Consider the following 21,200-nt stretch of genomic DNA (forward strand, 5'->3'; position numbering starts at 1 on the left):
AAAATCAAGAAGAAGGAAGACCAACATGTGGATACTTCATTCCTCCTTAAAATAGGGAATAAAATACCCATGTAAGAAGTGGCAAAGACAAAGTTTGGAGCTAAGACGAAAGGATGAACCATCCAGAGACTGCCCCACACTCGGGTCCATCCCATAATCAGCCACTAAACGCAGACACTATTGCATATGCCAGCAAGATCTTGCTGAAAGGATATTGATATAGCTATGTCTGTGAGGCTATACCAATGCCTGGCAAACACAGAAGTGGATGCCCAAAGTCATCTATAGGACAGAACACAGAGACCACAGTGGAGGAGCTAGAGAAATTACCCAAGGAGCTGAAGGGGTCTGCAACCCTATAGGTGAAACAACAATATGAACTAATCAGTACCTCCAGTGTTTGTGTCTCTAGCTGCATATATAGCAGAAGATGGCCTAGTCAGTCATCGTTGGGAAGAGAAGCCCCTTGGTCTTGCAAACTTTATATGTCCCATACAGGGGAACACCAGGACCAAGAAGTGGGAGTGGGTGGGCAGGGGAGCAGGGTGTCGGGAGGGTATAGGGGACATTTGGGATAGAATTTGAAATGTAAATGAAGAAAATATCTAATAAAATAAGTTAAAAAAATAAATCCTACAGAGTCAACCAGCATGGGCCTATAGGGGCTCAAGGAGATGGAACTGCCAACCAGAGAGCACGCATGGGACAGACCTAGGCCCTCTGCACATATGTAACAGTTGTGCAGCTGAGACTTCATGTGGGATTCCTAACGTGGGAGCAAGAACTGTCGCAGACTACATTGCCTGCCCTTCTCCCTAACTGAGCTGCTTTGTCTAGCCTCAGTAGATGAAGATGAGCCTAGTCTTAATGCAGCTTGATATACCAAGGCTTGGTTGATATCCATGGAAGGCCTCCCCTTTTCTGGGGAGAAAGGGAGGAGAGGTAAACAGGGAGGGGTGAGTTGAGAGGTAGGGAGAAGGAGGAGAGGAGGGAGAGAAACTGCTCTCAGGATTTAAAGTAAAAAATAACTTAATCAATTTAAAAAAATACTCACTCTTTGTAAATATAATTAAAAGTAACTCACCATGTTCAGGCTTATCGGCAGAAAGAAATGTTACAGAAGTTGGAGCCTGAGATTCACTCTCAGTTGACTGAAAGAGCGAAGCAGATTGACTCAAACTTTTTGAATGAGCATAGCTCTGGGCCAGGCAAGGCAGGGATCTTCTTGATGGTTTTAATGAAGCTTCAGTTGTTATCTCACTTTTGCTTATATTCATACCTGTAAATAAAAAATCGTGAGTATTAGCAATGTGTCAGAGACCAATGAATGCATTTTACGCTGGTAGTTCCTTAAAATAAAATATTTACATGTTAAAAATGAATTGGATTTGTTTTTGTCAAAGGAAGAGTCATATAGATATGGCATCTAGTTGAGCATTCATCATTTTTAAGAGTTCTAAAACAAAAGAACATGGACAAATAGTTTTGTAATAATGATGGTAATTATTAGAACTCTCAATGTGTAAACTTAACTGTTTAGGATTGCAAGCAGAAAAACAAAAACAAAAACAAATTTATTCCAAATTAGTGTATTGAAAAGATCCTGTATTTTTCTGCATCTTCAATATGATGTTTTACCATTTCCTAAACTGATGTTCCCAAAGCTACCACAGAGAAACCAATATGAGTTATTCACCATTTAATGCCTAATATTGAGAGTTGGAAATTCTACTGTTCTCAGGTTTATAATATTATAAAAGCTTTTCAACCCATGCTTTCACACTTCCAGTTGTTATGATCATTACTGTAAAGACCTCTTGACTAACATTCCCCCAAGCCAATTGAGATATCTCTCATAACAGCATTATAAAAACTTGCTCCATCTCTTGTGTGAGAAATCCTAGAAACAAGACTTAGATATTAACCTGAAGTCTTACATCTGGGAATGATGGCAATCGGGGTGGGTGGTGTTACTTTGATTTAACAGCTTTGTTCTTTGCAATGTAATGCTACTGCTTCTTTGTCTATTAAGAATCTTCTTTTAGAAAAGTTTGCTCCTCACTCTTTAATTTTCATTTAGATCAAGAAAAATATATGTGTATTGTATCAGACTCCTCCTAGGATGAGGATGGGTAATTCAGAGTATAGAAGAAAGTTCAATAAAGGAAATGTTCTATTCATCTGGCTTAGATTCAGAAAAACTAGTAAAGATTGAAGCTCCCTGTGATTTTCATGGATCAGAGAGCTTTATGGTTCTTAGTCATCACGGAATAAACTATAGGAACTTGGAGACAGCTAGAGCTAAAAGAAAGAAAATATAGAAGAACTTTGTGCTAAGGTTTAATACACAACCCTAAGAGTACAGACACAAGAGACTGGCAAGATGAAGCTAAGAAGACACATATACACACCTGTCCCTTGCTTGTGCTTAATCTCACAGAGGATCCCCCTGCTAAAGCACCAATATTACTAGAGACCATAGAAACCTCAAGGTTTTGCACTTTTTCAGATATCTGCCTGTAGAGCACTTAGCATAGTAGTAGAAAAACACAAGATAAAGTGACAAATGAAGATCAAACACCATGCATGTACAGATGCGGAACTTCAGAGAAACTGCCCACCTAACTTTTACCAACAGAGAGCAACTCAAATATTTCCTTCAGAGCATAAAATTTAAGGTCCTCCAACCCTTTATTGCCTCTCACCCTAGACTATAAATAAACATTTGATTATAATATCTTAGAATGCACATCAAAAGCTCTGTTGGATTTTAGTTCAAGACAGAATACCAATGGAAAGGTTTGAATCTACAGAATACTTTAGTGTCCTTGACTAATTTTTATCTCTGCTTACTATTATTTAATTTTCAACCATTAGAAAGGAATTTCTACACTCAAGTCTTTTTTTAAATAAATGCTTTCTTTTCTCACCAGCCCAGAAGGTGTTATTGTGAGAGATATGGTCCTCCCACTTCTATGCCATGTGGTGGCATGGACAAGGAAGACCCCTCCCTCCCATTGCACACGCACACACACACACACACACCTCGACTCTTGTCACTTATTGGAGATAGGAGAGTTGGTCCAGATGTTATGAAAGCTGAAGAGCTGTCCCCGCTGCAGCATTCTGGAGAGCAAACCTCATGCCTTGACTGGATAGTAAAGCTGTTCCTGGTGTAGGAAAACAGTGAGCTGGAGCTCAGGGTATGAGAGTGGGAGTGGTGGCCCCTCAACTTGTCTGCTATGTGGTGCTGTGGGGAAGGGTGAGATGACCTCCTTACACAAGACTATTTACCCCTCACCACCTATGGCAGAATACAGAGATGACTCCAAGGTCATGAGAACTGGAGAATTGACCCAGTCCCTTGCCTGCTTCAGCACTTGGGAAAGCAGGCTCTACACCTCCCTTGAGCAGCACAGTAAAGTTGGTACTGAGAGTGTGGGTGCACTTAAGCAGGCCCCAAAGTCCTGAGGGTGGGAGAGCTAGCTCTGCCCCTTGGCGGTTGTGGCATTGGAGCTACTAGCCAGGACAGTCAGTGCTGGAGAGCTTGCCCTGGTGGTAGGGGTGCAAGAGAGCTGGTGGGCTGAGCAGCTCAGATATCACCCAGCCCAAGATACAGGCCTTTGAGTTGGCCCACTCCAGCATCTATTCCATCTATAAACTGCTGGAGCACACGGAAGGAGCTGGTCCTGCAGATCCAAAGCTGCAGTATCTCCATGACACAGGGCAACAACAGAATATCTGAGCAGAGTTCTTGTGAGGAACCCATATTGATATGGTAGCAGAAGTCAGAGGCCTCAAACTAGACCGATGACTCAACTATACTGTGACACACTGTGGCACACTACGAAAATCTTCCATAATGAGAGTAATAATGAAGGGGATGGGGATAGGTTGTAAGGGTAGAAGGTGGATACAAAGCAACAAGGAGAAGAATGAGATTGGGGTACATCATATGAAATTCACAAAGAATCAATAAAAAGTTAAATAAAAATGTACTTTGCTCTTAGCAAGCTCAGGGCCTACAAAGGTCTGCACCAGGCTCAGTATTTTTATGGGACTTTCGAGTGTGTGAATGAGTGGGTCTCTGATTCTTGTGCCTGCTCTTGGATTCTTTTCCTTACATCGATTTGCCTTGTCCAACTTCAATGTGATAGTTTTTGATTCATCTTATTTGCAGGTTACAATGGGTGTCCTGCATCTGTCCTGTCACAAGGCTAGGGCCGATCATGGTGGTGGACTCAAGGGATGTTTGACTGCACATACCCCATGCCACCAACAGGCAGGCATGGGGCTGTGAGAAGTCACAGGACCCTGCTCCAGGGGTGAAGAGCCACGGTCTGAGGTCCCTGCAGTACTGCCAGAATTCGGCTTGGATTCTCAGGCACCACAGCCTCCTTGAGAATGAGCAGGGAGGGGGGGGCATGGGGGGCTGGCTCTGGCCCTGGGCAAAGAAAAAGGGGAAGGAGGAGAGGAGAGCACTCTGGTACAAGAGTTCTTGTCTTGCTCTGTGGGAGGCTTGGTGGCTTGGTGGAGACTGTTGCCTAGAAAGCAGAGAGGCCTCCTACAGGAGATTAGATTAGGCTCTTTTGAGGAAGACCTACTCCATTGTTCAGCACAGTAGAGCCTGATGAGAAGAGGCAGTCCATGGTCTTAAGGCATATATTATTATGGTGGAGAGTTGTGATGAGTGAAACTGTACCCCCTTTTCTCAGGATGAGCCTGAGGTTTGGGAAGGGGAGCTAAGAGGGTAGCAGAGGCAGAGAAAGGCAGAGAGAGGGCGAGAGGACAGAAGTAGAGGCTGGCCGTGACCACGTGGAGAGAAGGGGGACGGGAACGTGGAGAGAGGGGTACAAAAGGGCAAGAAAGAGGAAAGAGTAAGAGAGGTTGGAGGGGGCAAACAGTCCCTTTTATAGTGGGCCAGGCCTACCTAGGGGTTGCCATGTAACTGAGGAGGTGGAGACCAGACAGAATACCAGGGATTTGGGGCATTGCCCTACATGGACTGATGGCCACAGAATTATGGAGCTGAGGCCTCGTATCAGGAGCCTAGTGTCTGGGAACATGGCAAATTTCCTTCTGTCCCTTGCAGAGTTAACTGCTGGGTCTCCAGGGTTTTAGTGTAGCTCAACCAGAGAACAGGCTGTCTTTCAACGTTCCACACTTATTGTACTTTATTTTGTTTCAAAAATGCTTTGCCCTTTCCCTCTACAGCTAAATTGCATATAACTATTGACTTATATTGTTTCCTTTGCCAAAGAGCTCATTCCACTACAAGTCAGACATCCTAATAGACTAATGTTTCTTGTTATATGTCCTCTTAGCAGCATATTCTCTGCTCGGATAGACTTTATACCATCTGCGTTTTTAGTGAGCTTATTATTCAGCATATTCTTTTCAAGCATGGAGCATATTGCATGAAGATAGGATTCATGTTTATCTTGTTATCAAACTGATATAGTTTGAGTCCCTGGCACTCCACACATAACATCCAAATGAGTACTAAGTCATACAGGAGTAGAAGAGACAGAGAAAGCTCCACAACCCAAGAAAGACTAAAACCCCAAATGAACATGAATCATTCACTCTGTACAATTTTGAAACTTAAATGAACTATAATGTGTCTTCTATAACTGTGCTTTAGTTTAAAAACAATTTTAGATTAAATATTAATTTCACAATTTAATAAGATTTTAACATTATCATTACAAGAACATTGAACTAGGGAGTTATTTAAATTACTTAGGATATTCACCAAGAACCAATTCATAGTTTTGCTGAATTTTTATATTGTTTTCTTTTTTCTATTTCATAATTTCTCATTGGTTTTTATTAGTTTTTGCCATATACGAGATTTGTGTTACAGCTCCTTCTCCCCCACAACAACCATTACTTTCTTAGTATTGATGGATTTATCTAAAAAATTACCAAAAGAAATTCATTGTTTGTAAAAGTTTCTGTGATTCTAAGGCTCAAATTTTATTGCACAGAAAATAAACAAAACAAAGATGTCAAAGAGAAATCAGTAGCACAGACTTTTTCCCCATCAAGTTTCAGTTTAGTCAACTTCTTAAGTACATTAGATGTAGTTCATAATCAGGTTCCTACTTCTTTGAAAGATACCATAATTTGTCTAAATTAATTTGCCCCTTATTTTCACTATCTTGAAATTTATTATCTTCCAAATGGACACCTACAGCTGAGAAAAGATTATTCTCTCAAGGAGCAATGGCTATGGTATGTCCTGGGATTCTATAACCTGTGTAGGTTGTAGCTACTCAAGTAATAGATTGCTTTTCTCTGATCATCTGCATTCTCTCAAGGCAGGAATCAACTAATTAACTTCCTTATTTGTAAAAATCAAACAATAATATTTAACTCATAAGATTATATGAGGGAAAAGTAAGGAACTAAATAACTTTGAAGTGCTAGAAAAATGCTTGGCTCATAGTATATCTATGGGTTGATACTTTCATCACTGATCCAAAGATTCTGTGCATCAAAACAGTGCATGGTCTGCAGAGTAGGACAGGAAAGCTTCCAGAATGTTTATACCAAAAATAACAAACAGTTCCTTTTCCTAAAATAATCATATCTTTTTAATGCAGGCACACATAACAATGAGATTATAGTCTGAATTACATTCATATTCTTATTACTCGATGCTATAAAGAAGTTAGCATATGTCGTTTAGACTTGTAGTTCTATATACAATGATTTATTGTATATAATAAATATTTGACATATAATTGATGTTAATCAACTTTACACTTTTAACACTGTCATGTTTTGTAATGATAGATATTGTTTATTGGATGTTATAATTCTAACATTGGAAATTGACACACAAAATATCAATTTCTAACAGATACCATTATTGCAGAAATATGTTTCTAATCATGGACAATTATTTTAAATTTTTATTAGATATTTTCTTTATTTACATTTCAAGTGTTACCCTCCTTCCTGATTTCCCCTCTGAAAACTCCCTATCCCTTTCCCCATCCCCTGCTTCTGTGAGGGTGTTCTGGATTCCAAGAAGTACTTGCTGACAGAAGACAGATATAGCTATCTCCAGGGAGGCTCTGCCAGAGCCTGACAAATACAGAGGCGGATGTGCCCAGCCAACCATTGGATTGAACATGGGGTTCCCAGTGGAGGAGTTAGAGAAAGGTCTGAAGGAGCTGAAGGGGTTTGCAGCCCCACAGGAGAAACAACAATATCAACCAACTAGCACCCCCCCCCCAACAGAGCTCACAGGGACTAAACCACCAACTCCAAAGAGTACACATGGAGAGGCCCGTGGCTCCAGCCATATATGTAGCAGAGGATGGCCTTGTCAGACAAAAATGTAAATGCCTTACAGTTTTGAGAGTATAGCAAAATAGTACAGTGTTCAGTTAGTATGTGTAATGCCCTAAGCTAACCCTCAAAGACAGACAAAAAAAATACACATGCATATGTGCGTACACACACACACACACACACACCACATACACATACTTTAGAAATTTTTATCTTTGAAAAATAGTATGTAGTATGTATGTAGTAAAAAGACATGCAGCAAGCAGTAAATATTAATAACATGGAGATTACAGAGAAATTTCATAATACAATTGTAAATTGGAAACTTAAGAATAAACATATAGGGACAGATTACTTGTATATAGCCTAGGCTACACTTTCTGAGCATTTATCTCAGTTTGGGACTAGTTGCCTTTAGTATTAAATGTCTCCTATACTCTTAGACTGAGCAATCAACCATAATGCTGATATTTAGGAAGGTTGTAGAACCTTTAAAAGCTGAAGTTTTGCTGAAGAAAGTAGGACACTGAGGGAGAGCTCTGGGGTTATGTCTCAGCTACATTTCTTCTCTAATCTGTTTCCTGTTCTCCTAAGATGAGGAGTTCTGGTTGTGTATCGCTAGCAACCATAAGGCCATGTGCCACCAAGCCATATACTACAACACAATGGATTGTATCCTTTCAAACTATAAGCAAATATAAATGTTTCCTCTGTTAAGTTGTTTCTTGTCATGTATTTTATCACAACAAAAAGGTAACCAGTGCAGAGGACTATATATTAAAAGCACTAATCACTAACGACAATGATAGACATTAGTCTGGAAAAAAATTAACCACAAACATACTTACATATGACCTTGCTACAAAACACACAGGAGACTATGAAGGCTTTGATATAGATTGGTTGGTCATGAATAACAAGTACCAAGTGCGTATACACACACACACACACACACACACACACACACACACACAAACAAACAAACAAACAAGATCCACCAGAATCTCACAAAGTTTTGCCTGTTTATATTCCATTCTACTAGTTTATCCTATCTATCTTATCCCACCCCAGACCACCCTATTCTCTTCTCTCTTCCCTCTCCATCAAGACTAACACAGATTCAATAGCTATCAATAGTTATTTTAGTAGGAAGATCTTTAAAATGGTAATGAATGTTCACAATGTGCACCCAGGTATAAATTTGAAACCGAAACTGAGTGCTAAGCTTATAAATTCAAGGCTCCAACTCTCACAGTAAAAGATTTAAAGTAAGTTTATCAGCGATTTTTAAAGCACATATTTTCACTAGTGAATATTAATCTATTAAGCATTAGCAGCCCTCTGTGGCCATGCATCCAGATAATTTATGTTTTCAAAATAGAGACCCATATTTATTTTTATCTCTCATAGCTCAGTTCAAGGTTTTTTTCTCTCCCATCCTGGATCTTTCTTTTGTATGGAGATCACAGAAATAACTATGTAGCAAGGTTAGGTTAGTGTCTCTTTTCGAGGTATACTTTTTATGGTTTAAAATGTAAATTTTACATGCTTAATTTTTCAAAACTTCTATAGGTCATAAGGCATTTTCAGTACCTGCCTATATGTGAAAAACAATAAAATAGTTGAAAGATTCCTTAAAGAAATGTTTAAAGGACAGTTGTCTCCTATGTTCAAAGAAAGTATAAGTTCATGAAATTAGTGAATACTAGATGAAAATATGAAAACTGATAAATTCTCTACAAATTGAAGTCTAAAAGCAATAGCAAACAGTGTCTCACACTTCATGGGAAATTTCAAAAGCACAGAAAATTATTCTGATTGAGGACAATAAATGGGAATAAGTGTTCATTCTGAATTGTCTGGATATGCCTTACATATAATAGCACTGATTTAAGACTAAGGATGCATAGTACATGCTGTTTCTTTAAAATATTCCATCTAACTTTTTCTTGTTTTGAAATTATGGAAACATCAGACAGTCTGGTTGTTACTGGCATTACAAATGATATTGAGCAGGTGTAAAAATCCTCTTCAGATTATCTCCACTCTAGCCCCTGAAACCATGAACATTTCCTCCTTGTGCAGTCAGGGGCACCCAAATGACTAGAAGAAAGAAAGGTTATGTTTTAAATAGATTGCCATGTAATGGTAATTGAACAAATTTCAAAACACACCACATAATCATACCACCAAGTTTGCCGAAAATGTTGACCCTTCAGTCTGCTCCTAGGTTGTGATGCAAAACAGCTTCTGAACACTTTACCAGAACAGACAACAGACACGATACCTTTGGAATTTTCCTTCCAAAACAACTCTTATTTTTTTTAAGTGCCAAGGGCATACATCAGTCCCATGCATTCTTCTTCTTCTTCTTCTTCTTCTTCTTCTTCTTCTTCTTCTTCTTCTTCTTCTTCTTCTTCTTCTTCTTCTTCTTCTTCTTCTTCTTTGCTTTTATTTTTATTAGATATTTTCTTTATTTACATTTCAAATGTTATCCCCTTTCCTAGTTTCCCCTCTGAAAATCCCCTATCCCCTTCTGCTCCCCCTTCTCCCCAACCCACCCACTCACATTCCTGGTCCTGGCATCCCCCCATACTGGGGCATAGAGCCTTCACAGGACCAAGGGCCTCTCCTCCCATTGATGACCAACTAGGCCACCCTCTGCTACATATATAGCTAGAGCCGCAAGTTCCACCATGTGTTTTCTTTGATTGGTGGTATAGTTCCAAGGAGCTCTGAGGATACTGGTTAGTTCATATTGATCTTCCTTCTATGGTACTCCAGTCCCCTTCAGCTCCCTGGGTATTTCTCTGGCTCCTTCATTGGGGACTTTGTGCTCTGTCCAATGGATGGCTGTGAGCATCTGCGTCTGTATTTGCTAGGCACTGGCACAGCAGGAGACAGCTATATCATGCTCTTGTCAGCAGGCTCTTGTTGGCATCTGCCTAGTGTCTGGGTTTGGTGGTTGTTTATGGGGTGGATCCTCAAGTGGGGCAGTCTCTGGATGGCCTTTTCTTCAGGCTCTGCTGAGAACTTTGTTTCTGTAACTCCTTCCATGGTATTTTGTTCCCCATTCTAAGAAGTAACGAAGTATCCACACTTTGGTCTTCCTTCTTGAGTTTCATGTGTTTTGCAACTTGTATCTTGGGTATTCTAACTTTCTGGGCTGATATTCACTTATCAGTGAGTGCATATATCATGTGTGTTCTTTTGTGATTGGATTACCTCACTAAGGATGATATCCACCAGATCCATCCATTTGCCCAAGAATTTCATAAATTCATTGTTTTTAATAGCTGAATAATACTCCATTGTGTAAATGTACCACATTTTTCTGTATCCATTCCTCTGTTGAGGGACATCTGGGTTCTTTCCAGCTTCTGGCTATTAAAATAAGGCTATTATGAACAGAGTGGAGCATGTGTCCTTATTACAAGTTGGAACATCTTCTGGGTATATGCCCAGGAGAGGTATTGCTGGATCTTTCAGTAGTACTATTTCCAATTTGCCGAGGAACCACCAAACTGATTTCCAGAGTGGTTGTACCAACTTGCAGTCCCACCAGCAATGGAAGAGTGTTCCTCTTTCTCCACATCCTTGCCAGCATCTTCTTTCACCTGAATTTTTGATCTTAGCCATTCTGACTGGTGTGAGGTGGAATCTCAGGGTTGTTTTGATTTGCATTTCCCTGAGGATTAAGGATGTTGAACATCCAAAATGACTCTTGCATGAGGTTTGCTAAAACAGGACATTTTAGAAACAACTATTCAGCATAAATTTCTCATTCACAGTAAATGTTCATCATGTTTGGCCAAAACCAAGTTATTATTATTATTATTATTATTATTATTATTATTATTATTATTACTATTATTATGCTAGCACCACTATGGCTACTGGTAGGAATGAAAAGGATTTGTATCTCCTGCCTTCACAACACTTTGACCTAGTCAGGTTAATAAAATCTTGGAATATCTTGAAAATATCACTATGAAAACTATGTTTTTATCTACCTTAACCCATTTGATATTCTTTTATTTTCCCTCTATGTTGGCCCAGGAGCTCCTGAATTCTTTATGGAGATGGATACTAATGAGAACACATCTTGGGTTCAGATTAGGATAAACAGTAAAATCTTGTCGTGCTTCTGGCAAACTGCAAAGTTACAAAGTTTGTGCTATTGCCAAGAGGACTGTGGCAGCACAGGCTGTTCCATTCCAAAGACTTCAGGAAAAGCACTTGCATTCTGTTTAAGCTAGTTGGACCCAAAAAGGGAACCTATACTATACATTGCTGAAGAAGTCAGGATATCTCAAGAGATTCATGACATCCTACATGTCTAATATGGCACTATGAAACAGTAGAAATCTGAGCCAGTCATGTGCAAATACACATACTGTTGATGAAAGCAGTCATTTAGGAAGAAGTAATTTTGTTGGTGTGTAGGATCTGAACCCAAACCCAATGTGGCTAGTGTAAGCAGTTCTGTATAAGGGCACAACCTGTTCTATATTTTAGCCTCCCTTGAACATTTGTAGTCACAGAACTTCCCACTTCTTGCCACCTGCTGCTGTTCTTATGTTCTTATGTGGGCTTTGACATGCTGCGCCAAAAGCTGGAAATTTATACATCTGCTTTGGAACACAGCTTGATATTTCATAAGTGGAAACTAATTTCAAGTGCTCATACATGGGTAAACTTATTCTACTAATGCTAAACGAAAATGTCTCAATTATTTTTCAGCCATGCCAAAATGACAAAATCTCAGTTACTGTTGCATGTTATTTTAAAAGTCCAATCAATTTTTTAAAATGAAGGATACGTAACAGAGACAAATAGTATTCATTGTCATCACTGAACTATTCTGTTGTAGTATTAATAGAGAATATATTTCACAAGTCCTTTCAATCAGTGATATTTTTAGAGAATATCAATTTTTAACTTTAATATTATTTGACACTTCTTTTTTGAAGCATATTTTAGACATTATAGTTTGTGATTGTCAGAAAGATTATGCAGTTTTTCAACGTTAAGTTCTTTAATCTAAAGCTGATGTTTTTTTTTGCAAAGTATATTCTAGTCTCATTAAAATCCATCTGTGATTCATGGGATAACTTACTTTATTCTTTATTTTCTTTAACTTATTTTTCATTTACATGAACTTCACTCTGATATTCAGGCAAGCGAGTTATTCCATTGTTGTTGTGTACACTCTTCTTGGGGAAAATGAGCAAATGTCTATGCATCCTAGATGGGACACCAAGGCTAGAACCAACTCATGATCCCACCCAAGTGTAGCATGCTTTAATAATGAACTTATTTAGTGTTAATTATAGGAGCAGGTTGTAACAAGGAGGATGAATGAGATCAAAGTATTCACACTATCTACAAGGCACACTCCCAAATGGATGGAGATGTCTTTATAGTTACCCGAGCAGACTTCCCTCCTTAGTTAAGCATCTATAATCTATCACCTTCCAAGAAAACATACAGTTATGACAGAATTATGTGCATCTGAGAGGACATCCCATGGGGGAGTGGTTAGACTCTCAGGCAAGGATCTAAAGAGCCTCATTATACCATCCTATGATGGAACCTTATGTTGTGTAATCATAGGGGTCATTTGCATGTACTCACAGATGTTCTGATTAAGACGGTGATGACTGTTGAGCTAATGATATGTCTCAACTAAGTGCTCAAGTGATTGATGTGCAGTCACAAGGACCTGAATCTAGACTCCATTACCCACATAGAGGTCAGGAGCTGCACTTGGTATCTGTAATCCTTATACAGGAGGAGGGGAGAGTGGACAAAGGTGATCCCAGAGGCTTGCTGGTCAGCCAGTAAATGAAAGCTCCAGGTTCAATGAAAGACTCTGACTTAACAGTTAGTGTAGGGCTTCTACATGGTCTCTGGCATTAGCACTTTATCACAGATTTCAGCAAGGTCTCTCTGGTGGCAGCAGAGACCATGAAGATCAGCATGGTCCTCTCCCACACCATGGGCCAGGGAAATCATCATGGCACTCAGTGGTAGCACTGGCTGGAGGTAAAAGGGGAAGGAAGATACTTTTGCCATCTAGACTCTCACGGTGAGAGAGACTTAGAAGGCCTGTATGATACTACCCCATCCAAAAATAAAAGCCTAGACAGAAAGACATTAAAAGGAACTCTTAGAAATTGTCATAAGGATACTGAAATGCAGCTCTCCACAGCTAATAGCTTCTGGAGGGGGTACCGGTGGGGAAGGATTCAGTTTTCTTTAAAGGGCTGGTTACCCACTGGGAGTATGACCATGCTCCAGTGAGTGCATGGCCAACATGAACTGGAATTGTTTTTCTTTCTCCTCATTCCCCTCCTCCTCCTCCTCCTCCTCCTCCTCTTCCTCTTCCCACTCCTCTTCTTCCTTCTCTTCTGGGGGTTGGTAATAAGATATAGAGGGGTGGATCTGGGAGTCCTGGGAAGTGAATGTGATCAGGGATCATGGTGTGAAATTCCCAAATAATCAATTAAAATATTATGAAAAAGTAAGCGAGCAAACAAACAAACAATATAGGAAGTTATAAAGACTCCCAAAGCTGGGTGGTGGTGGTGCACGCCTTTAATCCTAGCACTCAAGAGGCAGAGGAAGGATGTTGAACAGTTTTTCAGGTGCTTCTCAGCCATTCAGTATTCCTCACTCACTGATAAGCAGATATTAGCCCAGAAACTTAGACTATCCAAGATACAATTTGCAAAACACATGAAACTCAAGAAGAAGGAAGACCAAAGTGTGGATACTTTGCTCATTCTTAGAATGGGGAACAAAATACTCATGGAAGGAGTTACAGAGACAAAGTTTGGAGCTGAGACAGAAGGAAAGACCATCCAGAGACTGCCCTACCCAGAGATCCATCCCATATACAATCACCAAACTCAGACACTATTGCATATGCCAGAAAGATTTTGCTGACAGGACCCTGACATAGCTCTCTTTTGTGAGGCTATGCCAATGCCTGGAAAATACAGAAGTGGATGCTCACAGACATCTATTGAATGGAACACAGGGCCCCTAATGAAGGATCCAGAGAAAGTAACCAAGGAGCTAAAGGGGTCTGCAACCCTATAGGAGGAACAACGATATGAACTAAACAGTACCCCCCAGAGCTCTGCCTCTAGCTGCATATGTAGCAGAGGATGGCCTAGTCAGCCATCGATGGAAGGAGATGCCCTTGGTATTGCAAAGATCATATGCCCCAGTACAGGGGAATGCCAGGGCCAGGGAGTGGGAGTGGGTGGGTTGGGGAGCAGGGCAGGGGGAGGATATAGGGGGCTTTAGGAATAGCATTTAAAATGTAAATGAAGAAAATATCTAATAAGAAGAAAAGCCGCCGAGGAAACAGATCTGTATAAGTTTGAGGCTAGCCTAATCTATAGAGATAGTTCCAGGACAGCCAGGTCTACACAAAGAAACCATGACTCAAACAGCAAACCAAACCAAAATGATCCAAACAACCAACAAACCAACCAAGCAAACAGCAAAACAAAACAAAACAACAGACAAACAAAACAAAAAACTACAGGTACATGTGCAGGTTAATGCATGTGCACACCAATGTACGAGTATCACACACACACACACACACACACACACACACACACACACTACATTCTTATATAAATTTTATCTAACTACCATGTAACTATAATCATACTGTACATTTTCAGTATTACATTCTTTCTCATAGTAAAATGCATTTGAGAATGTGGTTCTGTAGGTATCAAAAAGACATTTCTATTATAATTTTTTCTGTATATTTATTGTGTAAAATAGTGGATTTCATTATGACATTTTCATAAAGGTTATAATATACTTTGACCTTATTTATCTACCTACTACGTACTCTTGTACCAATATCTCTTCTATTCTACTTTCCAGAAAGTCCAAATTCTATTTTCATATCAGTAAAACAAATGCCCCACTAAGCTCTATTATGAGAGAAAACAGTGCCCGTACTGCTCCATACTCCCACCAGCATTGTGTACGAGTTCCTTCTTCATAACACCAGCATTTACTACTGTTTCTTTTCTTGTTGCTTCTATTTTGGCAGGAAAGAGTTAGAATCTTGCTGTATTTTTGATTATCATTTCTTTAATAGTCATGCATATACCATCTATATTTTAGTTTCATTGGTTATTTTTGTGCTAAGTGATCAAAGGCACTTTTGCTATGTATGATCCACCTTATGATCTTTGGCTTCAGTTTAAGGGTTAAATTAAAACATGTACAGTGACTTTCTTTTGAATTTCTTTTTTATTGGTTATTTAAATTATTTATATTCCAAATGTTACCCCTTTCCTTGTTTCCCCCTGCTAACCCCCTACCCAATCCTCCCTCTCCCTGTCTCTTTTAGGGTGCTCCCCTACCCACCCACTCACTCCTGACTCCCTGCCCTAACATTCTATATGTTGCGGCATAGAGCCTCCACAGGACCAAGGACCTCCTCTTCCACTGATGCCAGCCAGATAAGGCAGTCCTCTGCTACCTGTGCAGCTGCAACCATGGTTCCCTTCATGTGTACTCTCTGGTTGGTATTTTAATCCCTGAGAGTTCTGGGCACTCTGGTTGGTTGATATTGTTGTTCTTCCTTTTGGAATTGCAATCCCCTTCATCTCATTTAGTCCTTTCCTTAACTCTTCCTTTGGGGACCCCTTGCTCAATCTGCTCTTTGGCTGCAAATATCTGGATTTCTATTGGTCAGACTCTGGCAGAGCTTCTCAGGAGACATCCATATCAAGCTCCTGTCAGCAAGCACTTCTTGGCATCACTAATAGTGACTGGGTTTGGTGGCTGCATAAGGCATAGAGCCCCAGGTGGGGTGGTATCTGGATGGCCTTCCTTCAGTCTCTGATCCAGTCTTTGTCCCCATACTTCCATTAGACAGTAATCATTCTGGGTTCATATTTTTGACATGGGTGTGAGGCCCCATCCCTCAACTGGAGGCCATGACTATCTACTGTAGGTGATCTTTACAGATTCCATCTCCCCTTTGTTGGGTATTTCAGGTAATGTCATCCCTGTTGGGTCCTGAGAACCTCTTGCTTCCCTGGCATCTGGGACTTTCTACTGGCTGCCCCTAATTCCTCATCCTCCACTTCAATTGCCTGACTCCTTGTACTTCTCCCTGTATTCTCTCACATGGGATTCTGCCCCCCTTTCCCTTCTCTCTCTCTCTCTCTCTCTCTCTCTCTCTCTCTCTCTCCCTCTCTCTCTCTTTCTCTCTCTCTCCCAGTTCCTCCCCTTTACTGTGATTGTTTTGTTCCCCCGTCTAAGTAGGACTGAAGCATCCACACTTTGGTTTTCCTTCTTGTTGAGCTTAAGAACTGTCTTTTCAATTAATTTTCCCATTTATCAGGCTTTCTTTTGTGTGCATGTGAGCTTAAATCGAAAGTTTGTTGATCTGTTGTTGGTAAATATAAAATTCAACGGGAGATGAGTACAAGTGTAGGCAACTGAGTTTTATCAAAGACAATGAAATAGAGAAATCAAATAGAGAATGAGAAATCCTTAATATTCCAGCTAGGACACATAAATCATGTGATTTGGAGGTGATGGCTATATGACACTTTATACTGTCTATAATTTGAATAAGAATCTCTTCCATTTTATAGACATAACAGTAACAATGTGCCCAATGGAGATTATTTGAACATTGAAATCAATCACCTTTTATGTGATTCCAACTCTAAGACTGAAGTATTTTGTGGTATTCAGTGGTTAAATTCTATTACTCAGTGACTAAAATAAGTTTTACAGTCTTTATTTTAATATCACCTAGTCTGGTTATTTCATCTCTACTTCATTTAGTCTTTGTTCAACTTCCTTATGTCTACCACTGTGAAGCTGCTGATAAATAGACGGAAGCTATAGACTCAGTTGGTATATCTATATTTATAAACTTGGGAAAGAGCCATTGTGTTTAAATTATCTTTAAAACACAGTCATTTCTTAAAGGTTTATTTTATCTTAAAGTATGGGTATAAACAGGTGAGTGTTGGTGCCCAGAGGAGGAAGGGGTATTGGGACACCCCTGAAAGGAAACAGTCTGATATGCTTACTGTATATGGAACTTTAGTCGTCTACAAAAGCAGTATGAGCTCTAAAATGATAAGTCATCTTTCTAGCCCAAAAATCCAACTCATATCTTGTTTTCAATAACAATATTAAGAAAACTCAATAATTAAAAATTATATGTTAATAAATATCTTTTATGTCATTCGTGTGCTATTGTTAAATTAGAACAACCATCATTAAGTAAGGCATTATTTTTTATTTACAAAATTTAAATTAGTTCAGTAGGACATAAAATCCAACCGAAATTTAAAATAAAAATTTCTCTATGAAAATTGGAAGAATACACTGAAATCCAAAGCATAACAATATGAACGAACCAGTACCACCAGAGCTTGTGTCTATAGTTGCGTATGTAGCAGAAGATGGCCTAGTCGCCCATCAATGGGAGGAGAGGCCCTTGGCCTTGCAAAGATTATATGCCCTAGTACAGGGCATATATGCCAGGGCCAGGAAGCGGGAGTGGGTGGGTTGGGGAGCAGGGAAGAAAGAGGGTATAGGGGACTTTTGGGATAGCATGTGAAATGTAAATGAAGAAAATATCTAATAAAAAATTTTTAAAAATTAAAAAATGCAAAAAAGAAGATTCTAAGAGATGCATGGGTTCAGAGTGGGGTTTTCTCTAACAATGCATGGTTTATTTAGGTTGATGTAATTATTTTAGGAAAAAATATATCATGCAAACAATATAATTATTATCTCTGGTTAGAACAAAATAGAAAAATCTTTAGTGAATCATCTCTGGAGAATATACTTGAGATGATAATAAGATAAATAAGATAATGGGACTTTGGAATGAAAATGGTAGGTTCACTTTCACTTCATCTCACAGTCTCATGGCAGCCATAGTAGTTTCATAGTAGTTTCTATCCTGATGATAATGTGAGATATGTGATTTTATAATATGAATCTTGTAAATTCATGGTACAGGTGATATAATGCTGGTATAATACGTGTTATTTGTTATGCTGGTATAATACGTATTATTTGTACCTTAGGCACATACACAAATATATATAACACAAATATAATAGTTATATTTTCTAAATAAAATTGTTCCCTTGGTATTAGAAACACCTCAATCTAACATGCAAGATTTAAAACAAAATTCCATTACATTACATGCACTACATACATGAAATTTTTTCTGAAAATAAACTTAGTTTTATAAGTTTTCAGCATAGCAGAAAGAATGTTTACATTGCTTAAAATAATGTTATCTGAAATGATCAATTTTTGAAATTCCGATTAAATGAAATATCTTCAAAAGAAACAAATCTTACTTGAATGAAGCAGTTATTCCCACTGGTCTTGTCAGACACTTTTGAGGGTCAGCAACATTTGGGGATTTTCGCATACATTAATTCTAATCTTGGTAATGCACCTTTTAAATTTTTCAAACCATTTTTACTTAGAACCAGATCCACAAATCTAATGACTAAAGAGGTAAAAACTATTCAAAAAACAGTTTAAGACCATGAGAGAAAACTACAACCAATAAAAACACAGAGAACAAGTAATCATGTAGTGTCCAGTCCCAACTGATGCTGTACAACATAACTCTTGCACCTAAGGTTGATAGATCATGACTTAAGAGGGGGCTTCAAGGTTACAAGAGAAAGAGAGGGGACATTTTATGTGATAATGTGTCTTCTACTGATGTCACAAAAGCTACAAGCACACAATCTTATTAACTTGACAAGATTTAAGTGATAGGTAATGACCCAAACACAACATGAACAATGGTTTCAATAGACATGCTAAAAGGGAAAGTTGAGTCCTAGGTGAGAACTACAGGCAGCTAGGAACTGAGGACAGCTGGAGAAACAGGCTCCCTCAGGGAACAGCACAACTATTGAGACTCCAATAACAAATTGTCAGCCTTAATATCATATACATGAGCCATTGTACAAATAGAAGAAATTGTACTTATATATTTGTGTGTCTATGTGTGCATATAATTAAAGTAAAAGGCATAAATTTGAGAGAAAATAAGGGGAGCATAAATGTGAGGTATTGCAGGAAGATATGATTACAACTTATTTAAAAATGATTTATTAAAAAAAGATTTGTTAAATTTTTGATGAATCAAACTTTACATAGACTAAAAAACTCTACATTTCCTAACAAAATAATTTGTGGCAAAAAAAACAAAAGTAGATGATTTATAAAGTTATATTTTGAAAAATCTTAATTTTCACTAACAAAATAATTTGTGGCAAAAAAAAAACCAAAAGTAGATGATTTATAGAGTTATATTTTGAAAATTCTTAACTTTCACTATCACCACTGTGGGTGGTGAGCTGGAGAAACAGTAAATCTAGCAAAATAATTGGCAGAATGTACATGAGGTTTGTGAAGATCATATAAAATCAGGAAATATTTGTCTACCCCAACTGTATGTGTGATTGGAAAGAAGCAAATGCCTATAAATACACTAAATTCAAATGGAACTCTAATATTGAAGTTGAAACTCTCACAGAAGCTGCAGATGTAGCTCAGTTTTTCAATGTTGGCCTAGGATACAGAAAGTTCGGGGTCCAATGGCTCTGTGTATTCCAGGTATGTCTTATAAGACTGTAAAGCTCTCCTATCCTGTTTGTAAGACTGCAAGAACATGGGATGGGGATCATCTCACAAAGCAGGAACTGGATAATGGAAGAAAAGAAACAAAGGATAACTTTACAGAGCAGAATCAGAGGCTGCCTGATATTACTTTGAGTACACTCACTGATTCCATGACTGAACATCTGGACCACACCTGATTACACTGTACCTGATCACAGCAGGCTTACACTAAAGTTGAGAGTCAGTCAAAGACTAATGTGGTTTGATTTCCCAGTTTCTGTGTAACCATACCAAGGGTATAGATGGGTGGCTAACATGTTTTCAGTCATAATAAAATTCACTACAATTTCTGTCAACATAACAATAAAATTATGAACAGAAAAATAATCTTGAAACTTAAATGGACCCAGAAATGCATAAAACAAAACAAGTATAAGAGTTCTTGAGAGCAAAACAATGGCAAAACTAAAGAACAAAATAGCAAAACAAACAAAACCCAAAACATAACAAAACAAACAAAAACAAAAACAAAGCAAAACAAAAACAAGGAAGGCATTATGCTACCTAACATAAAATATACTACAAAGCTTCTCTTGACCAAACACGGTGCTTGTATAAAAGCAGACATATAGACAAATCAAACAAAAAAAAAAGAACATAAGATAAACTATGTTCCCATCAACAAATTGAAGCTATTGTCTATATGATTTATAGAATGAAAGGGAAAATAGAGACTACACACATAATAGAATTCATAGCTAAAATATCTAAGCAAGTCCAAAAACTTTCTAGTAATAAATAACACAATTAGTAATTGTAGAAAAACTTGAATGGACATTTCTATAACCACCAGATATGGGGAAAATATTTAACATCACTGATAATTAGCAAAAAGCAAATCAAAACCACAAAGAGACATCATATAACCCCAGAAATTTTACGATATAAAATTAACTAAATATAGCATATATAAGAAAGATTTAGAGAAATGAGAACCTTTGCAAACCACTGATAGATACATTCAAGAAGACAAATATGAAAAATAATAGAGAGGATCCTACAAAAAAGTATAAAACTCCATGTCACTCAGTAATCCTACCACTAGGCACAAATCCAAAGGAAAATGAAACCAGTGTATCAAAAAGATATCTATTTCCTCTCATTAGTTGCAGTAGTAGTTGTAGCACAATACAGCTGACTATCGATATTCAAAGATA

The 21,200-nt window shown here is 38.4% G+C and overlaps 1 protein-coding gene across 3 annotated transcripts in view; it reads right to left on the minus strand.

The window, feature by feature from the left end:
- Ano3 (anoctamin 3) overlaps nt 1–21,200 on the minus strand; it is a 285,933-nt gene that overhangs the window by 213,008 nt on the left and 51,725 nt on the right. For all 3 annotated transcript variants that reach the window (XM_029536331.1, XM_029536329.1, XM_029536330.1), the window contains exon 2: nt 1,085–1,279. In XM_029536331.1, coding sequence (XP_029392191.1) covers nt 1,085–1,279 — 195 coding nt within the window. The remainder of the gene's footprint in view (nt 1–1,084; nt 1,280–21,200) is intronic.

The sequence above is a fragment of the Mus pahari genome, chromosome 3 (genome assembly GCF_900095145.1).
Source record: "Mus pahari chromosome 3, PAHARI_EIJ_v1.1, whole genome shotgun sequence".
NCBI classification, from domain to species: domain Eukaryota; kingdom Metazoa; phylum Chordata; class Mammalia; order Rodentia; family Muridae; genus Mus; species Mus pahari.